The 15335-nt window shown below is 42.8% G+C and overlaps 1 protein-coding gene across 1 annotated transcript; it reads right to left on the reverse strand.

Annotated features, from left to right (window-relative positions):
- Positions 1–4009: 4009 nt before the first annotated feature.
- On the reverse strand, positions 4010–12840 carry LOC129856740 (melanin-concentrating hormone receptor 2-like). Its single transcript, XM_055924465.1, has 2 exons — positions 12390–12840; positions 4010–4747 (listed from the first exon to the last, which is right to left on the reverse strand). The coding sequence occupies exons 1-2, from the start codon at positions 12800–12802 to the stop codon at positions 4102–4104; spliced, it is 1059 nt and encodes a 352-aa protein (XP_055780440.1). The 5' UTR covers positions 12803–12840; the 3' UTR covers positions 4010–4101.
- Positions 12841–15335: the final 2495 nt, after the last annotated feature.

The raw sequence follows: 15335 nt of genomic DNA on the forward strand, positions 1-15335 counted from the left end.
AGTGTTTTATTTGCCATTAATAAAAAATAAATGACATTTCTTCCACTTTCACAGAGTATTTTGTGTAGATCGTTGACAAAAAGAATAACAATTAAATTCATTTAAATTAATTAAATTAAATAATTCCACTTTGTAACAACAAATTGTGGAAAAAGTCAAGGGGTTTGAACACTTTCTGAAGGCAATGTAAAAGAGTTGAAATCTACCTTGACAATTACCTCGTCTAACCTTGTACCCCACGCACATTGACTCGGTACGGTACCCCCTGTATATAGCCTCCACATTGACTCGGTACGATACCCCCTGTATATAGCCTCCACATTGACTCGCTACGGTACCCCCTGTATATAGCCTTGTTATTGTTATTTTACTATGTTACTTGTTATAAAAAAATTCACTTCAGTTTTTTGAGTCAATATTTTCTTAACTGCATTGTTGGTTAAGGCACTATTCTTCATTCATACACTGAACAGAAATGTTAATCCAACATTTAACGCAAGATTTTACTGAGGTACACTTCATATAAAGAAAAGCATTGAATTGAAATAAATAAATTCATTAAGACCCTAATCTATGGATCAGAAAACCAGTCAGTACCTGGTGTGACTACCATTTGTCTCATGCAGTGCGACACATGTCCTTCGCATAGAGTTGATCAGGCTGTTGATTGTGGCCTGTTGAATGTTGCCCCCACTCCTCTTCAATGGTTGTTCAAAGTTGCTGTGTATTGGCGGGAACTGGTACACACTGTCGTACACATAAAAGCAGAGCATCCCAAACATGCTCAATGGGTGTCATGTCTAGTGGGTATGCAGGCCATGGAAGAACTTGAACATTTTCATCTTAAAGGAATTGTGTACAGATATTGTGACATGGGGCTGTGCATTATCATGCAGGAAAAATGAGGTGATGGTAGTGGATGAATGGCATGACAATGGGCCTCAGGATCTAGTCACGGTATCTCTGTCCATTCAAATTGTCCATTGCTTATGCCTGCCCATACCATACCAGCCCCACTGCCATTATGGGGTACTCTGTTCACAATGTTGAGATAGGTAAACTACGCCATACATGCGTCTTCCATCTGCCCGGTACAGTTGAATCCGGTATTCATCCGTGAACAGCACACTTCTCCAGTGTTCAAGTGACCATCGAAGGTGAACATTTGCCCACTGAAGTTGGTTACAACGCCAAACTGTAGTCTGGTCAAGACGATGAGGTGAGTACGATGAGTACGCAGATGAGCGTCCCTGAGATGCCTGACAGTTTGTGCAAAAAATATTAGGTTGTGTAAACCCACAGTTTCATCATCTCTTTAGTTGGCTGGTCTCAAACGCAGGTGAAGAAGCCGGATGTGGAGGTCCTGGGCGGGCGTGGTTACACGTGGTGTGCGGTAGTGAGGCTGGTTGCACGTACTGCCAAGTTCTCTAAAACAAGTTGGAGGCGATCCCTCAAAAATTGTATACATCTGTGGCATTGTGTTGTGTGACAAAACTGCACATTTTAAGAGTGGCCTTTTATTGTCCCCCAGCACAAGGTGCACCTGTGTAATGATCATGCTGTTTAATCAGCTTTTTGATATGCCACACCTGCCAGGTGGATGGATTATCTTGGTGAAGGAGAAATGCTCACTAACACGGATGTAAACAAATATGTGCACCAAAAATTGAGAGAAATACACTTTTTGTGCGAATATGGAACATTTCTGGGATCTTTTATTTCAGCTTATGAAACGTGGGACCAACACTTTACATGTTACGTTGATATTTTTGTTAAGTTTAGTACATAAATTACACTGAACAACTAGAACAACAAGATGTGGTTATATTGTATTCATGTAAAACTCATCTGAAAAACCATATATGTTCAATTAGTATACTCAAAGTATATGTAGTATAATACATTGCAGAACAACACAATATAACCAGGAAGGATAACATATTAAAGTGTAAAACTGCAGTATTTACAAATAGTGGATTTATGTCCTGTATCAGATCACCATGACGACTTGTTTTTAACTACGAACCACAGCTTTGTAATTAATTTAATCACATCAATATCTCAATATGTGTCATTAATACATAAATTATACTGTTATTTGGTATACATAATAAATGTACTTGTTTTTGCAAGTAAAAAAAAAGTATTCTCAATTTATTTTTGGAGTCAACATTAAAATAGAAAAATAAGTGTGAAGTGCGTCATACTAAATACGTTACAGAGATGATATCGGGACAATTAGTAAATGACCATAATAAGAAGGATTAATATAATGAACTGTATTAATGTAAAACTCATCTGAATACACATAGTACAGGCTAACACTAGAGCGTTAGATAGAGGGAGGAAACAAACACAAGCTGTGAACAGGAACACGATAATGTGTGTTTAAGTAGTGTGTGTTGTTTGAGTAGTAGGTGGCCTAGTGGTCAGAGCGTTTGGCCAGTCACCGAAAGGTTGCTGGTTTGAATCCCCGACCTGACAAGGTAAAACTCTGTCGTTCTACCCCTGAACAAGGCAGTTAACCCACTGTTCCCCTGAACGAGGCAGTTTAACCCACTGTTCCCCTGGACGAGGCAGTTTAACCCACTGTTCCCCTGAACGAGGCAGTTAACCCACTGTTCCCCTGAACGAGGCAGTTAACCCACTGTTCCCCTGAACGAGGCAGTTAACCCACTGTTCCCCTGAACGAGGCAGTTAACCCACTGTTCCCCTGAACAAGGCAGTTAACCCGCTGTTCCCCTGAACAAGGCAGTTAACCCACTGTTCCCCTGAACGAGGCAGTTAACCCACAGTTCCCCGGTAGGCCGTCATTGTAAATAAGAATTTGTTCTTAACTGTCTTGCCTAGTTAATAGATAAAGGTTAAATAAAATAGTGTGTATAGGACAGTTCTTCATAATATGTCGTCCTACAAGTGCTATATTCATTCAATATACTTCATTGCTTACTTCTACCGCTTTTTCCTCTCTAAAATGTATATGGTTTCAAATCAAAACAAAATTATACTCCAGTTCTCATCAATTCATCTTCCATCTCCTCACTTTTAAACAAGAGTCCCGATGGTTCTTAGCCAATAACAAAAATAAAATAAATAACACATTTTATATTGTAGCAATGTGAGGACATCCAACGACAAATAAAAAAAACAACGACTGGAGAAAGAGATCACACGGACTTGTTTGATCAGTGTGACTATCGAGAATACTGCAGTCTCCCTGGTGTGAGGCAGTCAACTGAGAGGGCTCCTGAGTGACGCAGCAGTCTAAGGCACTGCATCTCAGTAGTAGAGGCATCGCTGCAGTCCCTGGTTCAATTCCAGACTCGTGCATTGGCCCGGCGTCGTCCGGGTTTGTTTCAGCGTCGTCCGGGTTTGGCCCGGCGTCGTCCGGGTTTGGCCGTGGTAGGCCGTCATTGTAAATAAAGAATTTCTTCTTAACTGACTTTCCTGGTTAAATTCCAAACACCCTGTGGAACTGTCTGTCTGCTCCCTCCTACAATGACAACAGTATACTACAATCTGCAAAAACATTACATTAATTACTATAGTATATACTACAGTTGTTTTACTACAGTATTTATACATGAGTTAACTGTAAACACTACAGTTTACTACAGCAAATACCACAGTATTCACTGTAGTGTTTTTGCGGACTTACTACAGTAAAGTGAATACTACAGTATTTATACCTTAGTATAAGAGAGGAGAGAGAGAGAGCGAGGGGGAGAGAGGGGAGAGAGGGGGAGAGAGAGAGGGAGCGAGGGGGAGAGAGGGGAGAGAGAGGGGGCGAGGGGAGGAGAGGGGAGAGAGAGGGAGAGAGAGAGAGGCTGTCCTTAGATAACGATTGAGCAAACATTTGGATCAGAACAATGATTCTTAGTGATGGTGGAGCAGTTAGTCAGATGGGTAAATCCATTCATCCACTAACACTTCTGTCCCCTGGAAAGATACCAGTGTTGTTCAGCTACTTTAACTTCAGTAATTCATAAACGCTAAAGTTCGTCGAAGATAGCAGAACGAAAACAGCTGACTTGTGGTAGTCTTATTGGGACCAACCTTCAGCCTATTCACACAAACAGTATATGAGTGGCAATATCTGTACTATAAGATGACTGTGCAGCGGTAGTTTGGGTCGGTGGACACGCTGGAGCCGTCTGCCTTGATTACAGTGGTCTTGGAGGAGTTCTGCTGCGAACTCCTCAAATCCTTCCTGTGACAGAGACGCTCGCGGTAGTTCTGAGCGAAGATGAGCAGCATCAGAGGGTTAATGCAGCTGTGGGAGTAACTCAGACAGATCGTGATGTTGTAGACATACACAAAGGTGTTGGTCGGCCTGTTGTTGCTCAAGTTAATCACCTGGATCACGTGATACGGGCTCCAGCACACCAGGAAGAGAGCAATGACCATCACCACGGTCTTGGTGGCGCGCTTCGCCCAGACAGACTGTTTACGCTTGACTCGGCGGATGGATCTGAAGACGTGGTAGAGGGTGAGGGAGTAGAAGGTGGAGATGATGATGAGAGGGAAGATGAAGCCCAGGATGGACTGGTAGAGAGTGTACCAGTACATGTCCTCAGGACCGTCCAGGAACATCATGCATATCTCCAAGTCGCTCTTCCTCACCACCATGGCGTAGATCATGACGGGCACGGTCAGCAGGAAGCTGCCGACCCACACCAGGATGTTGATGATGATGGTCCACTGGATGGTCCGCTTCTCTGAGGAGGGGTGGACGATGGCAATGTATCTAGAAACAAAGAGACACATCAGTTAGGGACCAGGGGTTAGAGGTCAGGGAGGTCACGGAGCACCATTAAATCCATTATTAAAACATAAAAAAATGATGGCACCACAATAAACCTACCAAGAGAGAGCCGCCCACCAAATCTCACGGACCAGGCAAGGAGGGCATTAATCAGAGAGTCAACAAAGAGACCAAAGATAACCCTGAAGGAGCTGCAAAACTCCTCAGCGGAGATTGGAGTATCTGTTCATAAAACAACTTTAAGCCATACACTCCACAGAGCTGGGCTTTACGGAAGAGTGGCCAGAAGGAAAAGCCATTGCTTAAAGAAAAGAATAAGCAAACACGTTTGGTGTTCACCAAAAGGCATGTGGGAGACTCCCCAAATATATGGAAAAAGGTACTCTGGTCAGATAAGACTAAAATTGAGCTTTTTGGCCATCAAGGAAAATGCTATGTCTGGCTCAAACTCAACACCTCTCATCACCCCGAGAACTTCATCCCCACAGTGAAGCATGGTGGTGGCAGCATCATGCTGTGGGGATGTTGTTCATCGGCAGGGACTTTGAAACTGGTCAGAATTGGACTGTTGGATGGCGCTAAATACAGGGAAATTCTTGAGGGAAACCTGCATACTGCTAAAGTTACACGTGAGTGGTTTAAGGGGAATCATTTACAGCCATACAGAACATACATTTCTGAGCACCTCTCAGACGTATGGTTTTTTACTAATAGTTACTGTAGACAGTAAAGGACAAAGGACAATAGGGAGGTTGGTTGGGGAGGACGGGTGGGTGTACACTATGACCATCTAGCATGTTCGAGACACGTCAGGGACAACTGTAGCATTTTTAGTTTGGTTTCATGACATCCAATTGGTAGTTACAGTCTTGTCCCATCGCTGCAACTCCTGTACGGACTCAGGAGAGGTGAATGTCGAGAGCCGTGCGACCTCCGAAACACGACCCCACCAAGCCACACTGCCCGCTTCACCCGGAAGCCAGCCGCACTAATGTGTCGGAGGAAACACTGTACAGCTTTCGCCCGAAGTCAGCATTCATGCACCCGGCCACCACAAGGAATCGCAAGAGTGTGATGGAACAAGGACATCACAAGCAGCCAAACCCTCCCCTAACCCGGATGACACTGGGACAATTGTGCGCCACCACATGGGTCTCCATGCTCCACGGTCGGGTGCGTCACAGCCCGGGATTGAACCTGGATCGGTAGTGACGCCTATAGCACTGCGATTCAGTGCCTTAGACCGCTGCGCCACTCGGGAGGCCACCCTTCCCCTTATTCTAACCTTAACCCATTTCACCTAACCTGCTAAGGTTAGGAAAACAGATTATCGTTGTGAAGAGATACAGATTATAGAAAACAGATTATTGTATTCAGGGATGTGACTGTGTTGTGAAGAGATACAGTAGATGTATTTGAGTTCATGTGTATGTGCAGACCGGATGTGCATTTTATGGGGTGGGTGGGTGGGTGGGTGGGTGGGTGGGTGGGTGGGTGGGTGTGTGTGTGTGTGGGTGGGTGGGTGGGTGGGTGGGTGGGTGCGTACTTGCTATATTGTATTTACTTCGCCACCATGGCCTTTTTTTGCCTTTACCTCAAATTGTATATAGACTTATTTTTCTACTGTATTATTGACTGTATGTTTGTTTTACTCCATGTGTAACTATGTGTTGTTGTATGTGTCGAGCTGCTTTGCTTTAATCTTGGCCAGGTCGCAATTGTAAATGAGAACTTGTTCTCAACTTGCCTACCTGGTTAAATAAAGGTGAAATAAAATTTAAAATTAAAAAAATCCCAAGAAAAGCAAACAGTAATTAGTTAACTTGGAATAAAACGTTTTGTGTTTGAATATATAATATAATAATATAGCCTATTCATACAGTATTTCCCCTGAGAGCAGTCGGAACTCTAATCATGATGTTACATTAAATAAATCTAATAATGTGATGGGGGAATCAGTTGGCTTCATCCTTAAAGCTTATTATTATTTCTTATCTTATTCTATATATAGTGCATTTTTCAACAGAGTCCTATACTGCCCTATCAAGAAAAAAGAGGTAGTAACTGCTCATTTGTCATTTGGTCGAAAATAAGTTTATATAATTTTTGCTACATTAATATACATAATTAATCATGTGGACAAGTATCCTGCCTTTATTGTGTTTTGGAGAAAATGGGGGTCATGTTAGCTGTAACTGCATGAAGTTACTGTGAAAACCAAGGTAAATAATAATAAAAAATCTCAGTTCCACACTATAAGCAGATACTGCCTTTATTTGTTGCTTGGTAGGTACTGCCCTGGTCAGAAGTAGTGCACTACCCCCTATGGGCCCTGGTCAGAAGTAGTGCACTACCCCCTATGGGCCCTGGTCAGAAGTAGTGCACTACCCCCTATGGGCCCTGGTCAGAAGTAGTGCACTACCCCCTATGGGCCCTGGTCAGAAGTAGTGCACTACCCCCTATGGGCCCTGGTCAGAAGTAGTGCACTACCCCCTATGGGCCCTGGTCAGAAGTAGTGCACTACCCCCTATGGGCCCTGGTCAGAAGTAGTGCACTACCCCCTATGGGCCCTGGTCAGAAGTAGTGCACTACCCCCTATGGGCCCTGGTCAGAAGTAGTGCACTACCCCAAATGGGCCCTGGTCAGAAGTAGTGCACTACCCCCTATGGGCCCTGGTCAGAAGTAGTGCACTACCCCAAATGGGCCCTGGTCAGAAGTAGTGCACTACCCCAAATGGGCCCTGGTCAGAAGTAGTGCACTACCCCCTATGGGCCCTGGTCAGAAGTAGTGCACTACCCCAAATGGGCCCTGGTCAGAAGTAGTGCACGACCCCCTATGGGCCCTGGTCAGAAGTAGTGCACTACCCCCTATGGGCCCTGGTCAGAAGTAGTGCACGACCCCAAATGGGCCCTGGTCAGAAGTAGTGCACTACCCCCTATGGGCCCTGGTCAGAAGTAGTGCACTACCCCCTATGGGCCCTGGTCAGAAGTAGTGCACTACCCCCTATGGGACCTGGTCAGAAGTAGTGCACTACCCCCTATGGGCCCTGGTCAGAAGTAGTGCACTACCCCCTATGGGCCCTGGTCAGAAGTAGTGCACTACCCCCTATGGGCCCTGGTCAGAAGTAGTGCACTACCCCCTATGGGCCCTGGTCAGAAGTAGTGCACTACCCCCTATGGGCCCTGGTCAGAAGTAGTGCACTACCCCCTATGGGCCCTGGTCAGAAGTAGTGCACTACCCCCTATGGGCCCTGGTCAGAAGTAGTGCACTACCCCCTATGGGCCCTGGTCAGAAGTAGTGTACTACCCCCTATGGGCCCTGGTCAGAAGTAGTGCACTACCCCCTATGGGCCCTGGTCAGAAGTAGTGCACTACCCCCTATGGGCCCTGGTCAGATATAGTGTACTACCCCCTATGGGCCCTGGTCAGAAGTAGTGCACTACCCCCTATGGGCCCTGGTCAGAAGTAGTGCACTACCCCCTATGGGCCCTGGTCAGAAGTAGTGCACTACCCCCTATGGGCCCTGGTCAGAAGTAGTGCACTATTAAGGGATGTAACCCATGGCACTGGCATATGCCCAAGGTCATGAGTTGAATTCCTTCAAGGATCACATACTAAATGAATGAATGCACTCACTGTACTATAGAGCGTCTGCTAAATTACTTAAATGTAATGTAATGTACTATAGGTGGCTTTTTGATGAAAACATTTGCAAAGTGGCATACCGTATACTATTATAATATAATAACATTTTAGGATTAATTGAGCTGGGAGCTGATAAAAAGTCACATATAAGCTGTCATGAATACGTAAACAAAGTTAGACTGATGACTGGCGTACTGCTTGATGTACAACACGAAGTCAACCACGGTTACATTCCGAATAGCACCCTATTCCCTAAATAGTGTCCTATATTTAACCGGAGTCCTATGAGCCCTTGTCAAAGGTCGTGCACTACATTTGAAAAAAAAAAGGGTACATTTGGCATGCATTGAATCCTAAAATAAACGATCAGAGATACAGATTGTTGAAAACAGTTTTTTACTGCTGATGTTAAATCAAATTAAAGTTAAGTCTACAGCCATCTGCTGTACTATGCTGCTGGACTTAACCAGCGTGTGTCATATGTCTATGAACGAAGGAACATAACCCTACAGCCATTCTCTGATATCAGAGAATTAAAGAGGAAGAATTTGCTCTGCACTAGTTATATCTTTCATGATACTGAATACATCCAAGGCAGGTCAAGGGATGGAGATAATACTGTAGAGATATCTACATATGGACCATAGAGATAATACTGTGGAGATGTCTACATATGACCATAGAGATAATACTGTAGAGATGTCTTCATGACCATAGAGATATTACTGTAGAGATGTCTACATGACCTTAGAGATATTACTATAGAGATGTCTACATGACCACAGAGATATTACTGTAGAGATGTCTACATGACCTTAGAGATATTACTGTAGAGATGTCTACATTACTGTAGAGATATTACTGTAGAGATGTCTTCATGACCATAGAGATAATACTGTAGAGATGTCTACATGACCTTAGAGATATTACTGTAGAGATGTCTACATTACTGTAGAGATATTACTGTAGAGATGTCTTCATGACCATAGAGATAATACTGTAGAGATGTCTACATATGACCATAGAGATAATACTGTAGAGATGTCTTCATGACCATAGAGATAATACTGTAGAGATGTCTACATATGACCATAGAGATAATACTGTAGAGATGTCTACATATGACCATAGAGATAATACTGTAGAGATGTCTACATGACCACAGAGATATTACTGTAGAGATGTCTACATTACTGTAGAGATATTACTGTAGAGATGTCTTCATGACCATAGAGATATTACTGTAGAGATGTCGTCAGAGAAGAGCACTTTTTGCCAGTCCTGTCTTGTCCAGCGACGGTGGGTTTTTGCCTATAGACCATGTTGTTGCCGGTGATGTCTGGTGAGGACCTGCCTTACAACAGGCCTACAAGCACTCAGTCCAGCCTCTCTCAGCCTATTGCGGACAGTCTGAGCGCTGATGGAGGGATTGTGCGTTCCTGGTGTAAATCTGGCAGTTGTTGTTGCCATCCTGTACCTGTCCCGTAGGTGTGATGTTCGGATGTACCGATCTGTTGCCGGTGTTGCTACACGTGGTCTTCCACTGCGAGGACAATCAGCTGTCCGTCTTGTCTCCCTGTAGCGCTGTCTTGGGTGTCTCACAGTACGGACATTGCAATTTATTGCCCTGGCCACATCTGCAGTCCTCATGCCTCCTTGCAGCATGCCTAAGGCACGTTCACGCAGATGAGCAGGGACCCTGGGCATCTTTCTTTTGGTGTTTTTCAGAGTCAGTAGAAAGGTCTCTTTAGTGTCCTAAGTTTTCATAACTGGGACCTTAATTGCCTTCCGTCTGTAAGCTGTTAGTGTCTTAACGACCGTTCCAAAGGTGCATGTTCATTAGTTGTTTATGGTTCAATGAACAAGCATGGGGAAACAGTGTTTAAACCCTTTACAATGAAGATCTGTGAAGTTTTTTGGATTTTTACGAATTATCTTTGAAAGAGAGGGTCCTGAAAAAGGGACATTTCTTTTTTTGCTGAATTTAGAATAATAGTGAAATAACACATGGAATCATGTAGTAACCAAATACGTTTTAAACAAATCAAAATATATTTTAGATTTTAGATTCTTCAATGTAACCACCCTTTGCCTCGATGACAGCTTTACACACTCTTGGCATTCTCTCAACCAGCTTCATGAGGAATGCTTTTCCAACAGACTTGAAGGAGTAATCAGACATGCTGAGCACTTGTTGGCTGCTTTTCCTTCACTCTGCTGTCCAACTCATGACAAACCCTCTCAATTGTGTTGAGGTTGTGTGATTGTGGATTGCCAGGTCATCTGACACAGAACTCCATCAACTCTCCTTCTTGGTCAAATAGCCCTTACACAGCCTGGAGGTGTGTTGGGTCATTGTCCTGTTGAAAATCAAATGATAGTCCCACTAAGCCCAAACCAGATGGGATGGTGTATCGCTGCACAATGCTGTGGTAGCCATGCTGGTAAAGTGCACCTTGAATTCTATATAAATCACGGACAGTGTCAGCAGCAAAGCATACCAACACCATCAGTGGTTTCTTTGCATCAATTCGATCATAAAGGCCTGATTCATGCAGTCTCCTCTGAACATGTTGAGATGTGTCTGTTACTTGAACTCTGTGAAGCATTTATTTGGACTGCAATCTGAGGTGCAGTTAAAACTCTAATGAACTTATCCTCTGTAGCAGAGGTAACTCTGGGTCTTCTTTTCCTGTGGCGGTCCTCATGAGAGCTAGTTTCATCATAACATAATGCTTGATGGTTTTCGCGACTGCACTTGAAGAAACATTCAAGGTTCTTGAAATGTTCCACATTGACTGACCTTCAAGTCTTAAAGTAATGGTGGACTGTCGTTTCTCTTTGATTAGATTTTAGCTGTTATTGACATAATATGACCTTGGTCTTTTACCAAATAGGGCTATCTTCTGTATAGCACCCCAACCTGATTGGCTCAAACGCATTAAGAAGGAAAGAAATTCAACAAATTAACTTTTAACAAGGCACACCTGTGAAATGAAATGCATTCCAGGTGACTACCTCATGAAGCGGGTTGAGAAAAAAAAAATCAATATATTTTGATTTGTTTAACACTTTTTTGGTTACTACACCGAAAACACTCAACCAGGCTGTGTAAGGGCTATTTGACCAAGGAGAGTGATGGAGTGCTGCATCAGATGTCCTGGCCTCCACAATCACCCGACCTAAACCCAATTGAGAGGGTTTGGGAAAAGCAACCAACAAGTGCTCAGCATATGTGGGAACTCCTTCAAGTCGGTTGGAAAAGCATTCCTCGTGAAGCTGGTTAAGACAATTTCAAGAGTGTGCAAAGCTGCCATCAAGGCAAAGGGTGGTTACTTTTTTCAACTTTGTTTCTATTGAACACAATTAAAGGCATTTTAATTAACTATATGAAAAGTACCCTGGTCCTCCATTCTTTTTGCAAAGGTGGCTACTTTGAAGAATCTCAAATATAAAATATATTTTGATTTGTCGAACATTGTCGAACACAATTACTACATGATTCCATATGTGTTATTTTTATAGTTTTGATGTCTTCACTATTATTTCACAATGTAGAATATAGTACAAATAAAGAAAAACTCTGGAATGAGTAGGTGTGTCCACACTTTTGACTGGTACTGTAGGTTTGAAAATGATTATGTTTTAGTCAAAATGTATATCTGTTTGCACTTCTTGCGGTCAATCTGCAATCTACAAATTAATTTGTAATAACGCTCCGGTCCCGACCATCCGCTCACTAGATCCCTGCTCTTGACCATTAGCCAGGGTCATATAATAAACGGCTGCATAACAGTAATGTGTTCTTCTTACTAACGTATAGGTTCCAACTTACGTTATAATCATATCCTACACCACGTTATATCTACCTGAATACATACATGTAATAGAGGAGGGAGACCTAATTGATGCTATATTCGACACCTGTCTTTGTCATGATCAAACTGACACCTATTGAATTTGGAGAGATGGAGACTTACCTGTCAATACATAGCACCGTTACAATCCCCACGGTAGTGAACTGGTTGCTAACATCCACCACCACGACAGCTTTGCACATGAAGTCCCCGAACACCCACTGTCTGTCTCGGACCAGCTGGTGAATGTTGAAGGGCATCACCAGCAGGAAGAGCATATCTGCGATGGCCAAGTTCAGCACGTAGATGTCCGAGACAATCTTTTTCTTGCATGTCGCCACTGCGTATATCACCAAACCGTTGGCGATCACTCCTATTGTACACAGGATGCCGTATATGGACGGGAATATGTGCATAAAAGTCGCCAGGTCGACGAAGCTGGGTGAGGACTGAGTCTTGTTCACACATGACGAGTTGTTGGCGAAGTTACTGACTTCTTTGTAATTACAAAATATGTCCGAGCTATTCATAATCATCTTTAGATCTTCCGATATTTGCCGCCCTTGGTCGTAATTGATAACGCGCGGATCAGTATTAGGCTATAGATAAGCACTAACACTGTCACGCCGACAAGGCATACTGTACTAGCTTCTATCCAAATTTCTAGCGGCACAATTTGGGCACCTATTCTGGATAAACTGCAGCGCGCCTATCCTTTGGTTGATTCACTTCTTTATCTTGTAATGGACTACAGCTCAAGTAAAGTGTTTCGATGAGATTCTGCTGAAGGATCGATCATTCTCACCAAACTTGGGAATGATGCCTCTTGGAGAACACATTATTCACTCAGGACTGGACCTCCCCGTTCGTCTCCACTGCGCTCTCTCCCTACCCAATAGCGCACCTCACTTTCACTGACTCAGTGAACGATAAGACAATCCGATTGTAGTCTCCTCCATTCAAAAGATCCCTCGCAGGTTCATTTAACACGTCATTAAAACATCAATCAAGTTTAGAGAAAACTGATTGGGAGATAAGTGAGTAAATCCTACCACAAAACAAATGGTGATTTGTTTCTTGCTCTGATAAACAGCTCATCCATGCACCCTGTTGCGCATGTCAGAAGTAAATTGACTTGTGTCACGATGTTGTGATTTAATGTTGCTCCATCCAGATGGACAACATCAATGACATACTGTTGTTTCCTAATAGTATGTAGGCCTTCTATATGTCAATCACAGAATCACACAGATTGGTTCGAATATACAGCCAATGATTCAATGAAGAATCGTTAAACAATGATACATTATTTTAGTCAACAGATCCTTTAGTATGTTTTAAAGGAATCAAATCCAGTATGTTAGAAATGAAACATATCCTTTCAGTGGAGGCTCCTCAGAGGAGGAAGAGGAGGACCATCCTCCTCAGTGAATGTTATACAAATACATTTTTAAAAACATTTATAAAGTTATCATTTTTAGATACAACTATAATAAATATTAACACGTCACTAAATTTTTTATTGAAACACAATATTTTGCAATTAAGGTCTACAATAGCCTCAACAGCACTCTGTAGGGTAGCACTATTGTAACGGTTCTCTTCCTCCTCTTCATCCGAAGAGGAGGAGCATGGATTGAACCAAGGCGCAGCGTTTTGAAATGACATAATTTTAATTAAACAAGACGGGAAAAACACGAAACGAAACCACTTGAAATAATTAACAAAATAACAAAACGAATGTAGACAAACCTGAACATACGAACTTACATAAAACACGAAGAACGCACAACAGGAAAAATGACTACATAAAACGAAGAACGCACGAAACAGTCCCGTATGGTGCAACAAACACTAACACAGGAGACAACCACCCACAACAAACAGTGTGAAACACCTACCTTAATATGACTCTCAATTAGAGGAAACGCCAAACACCTGCCTCTAATTGAGAGCCATACCAGGCAACCCTTAAACAAACATAGAAACAGAAAACATAGACTGCCCACCCAAACTCACGTCCTGACCAACTAATACATACAAAACTAACAGAAACAGGTCAGGAACGTGACAGCTATGGTGTAGCCGGAGGACAGCTAGCTTCATGGTTCTCACCCCCTTCCATAGACTTACACAGTAATTATGATAACTTCCCGGAGGATGTCCTCCAACCTATCAGAGCTCTTGCAGCATGAACTGACCTGTTGTCCACCCAATCAAAGGATCAGAGAATGAATCTAGTACTGAAAGCATAAACTACAGCTAGCTAGCACTGCAGTGCATAAAATGTTGTGAGTAGTTGACTCAAAGAGAGAGAGAAGACATTAATTGAACAGTTTTGAACAAATTAATTTCTTCCAAAAGGAAGGAGAAGCAAGAGAGAGACTGAGAGAGATTGTCAATTTTCTCCCCTTTTCAGTTTCACGTACTTAGCTAGCAAATACAGCTAGCTAGTTTAGCCTACCCAAACACCCATGTCAAACAGAGGGATGCAATGTTACCTAATTGGTTATGACTTTCCAAAACAACACTGGAACTCTTCCAAGTCAAGGTAAGCTTTGGGTTTTACTAATTTATTGCCACCGGGGCCCGCCGGTGTTACTGCTTACTGACTATACATTGTAACATTACTGTGCAATTGTAGCAGGTTTACTAACGCGTTATGGTGGCTACTTTGAAGAATCTAAAATATATTTTGATTTGTTTAACACTTTTTTTTGCTTACTATATGATTCCATATGTGTTATTTCGTAGTTTTGACGTCTTCAAATACAACGTGGCTGCTATGAAAGTAAACTGTGTTTACCCGTGATCAGAGCGCGCAAGGCGGTATTGAATGTCTGCCACTGTCTGTCTATGTGTCACTGTCCATCACCTTATGTTTGTCTCTCGACCTGTGTGCACCTACATTGTAAACTGTCATTCATAGGCCAGGTTGTAGCAACCTCATGATGTGTACAGGGACAATTAGAGTATTATGTAGTAGCCTAATGCTGTTACATTCAACTTGGTGAATGGAATATGAATGACAGTCATCCAATATTCTGTAATATAAATAAGGCTATGCTC

The sequence above is a fragment of the Salvelinus fontinalis genome, chromosome 6, assembly GCF_029448725.1.
Source record: "Salvelinus fontinalis isolate EN_2023a chromosome 6, ASM2944872v1, whole genome shotgun sequence".
Classification (NCBI taxonomy): Eukaryota; Metazoa; Chordata; class Actinopteri; order Salmoniformes; family Salmonidae; genus Salvelinus; species Salvelinus fontinalis.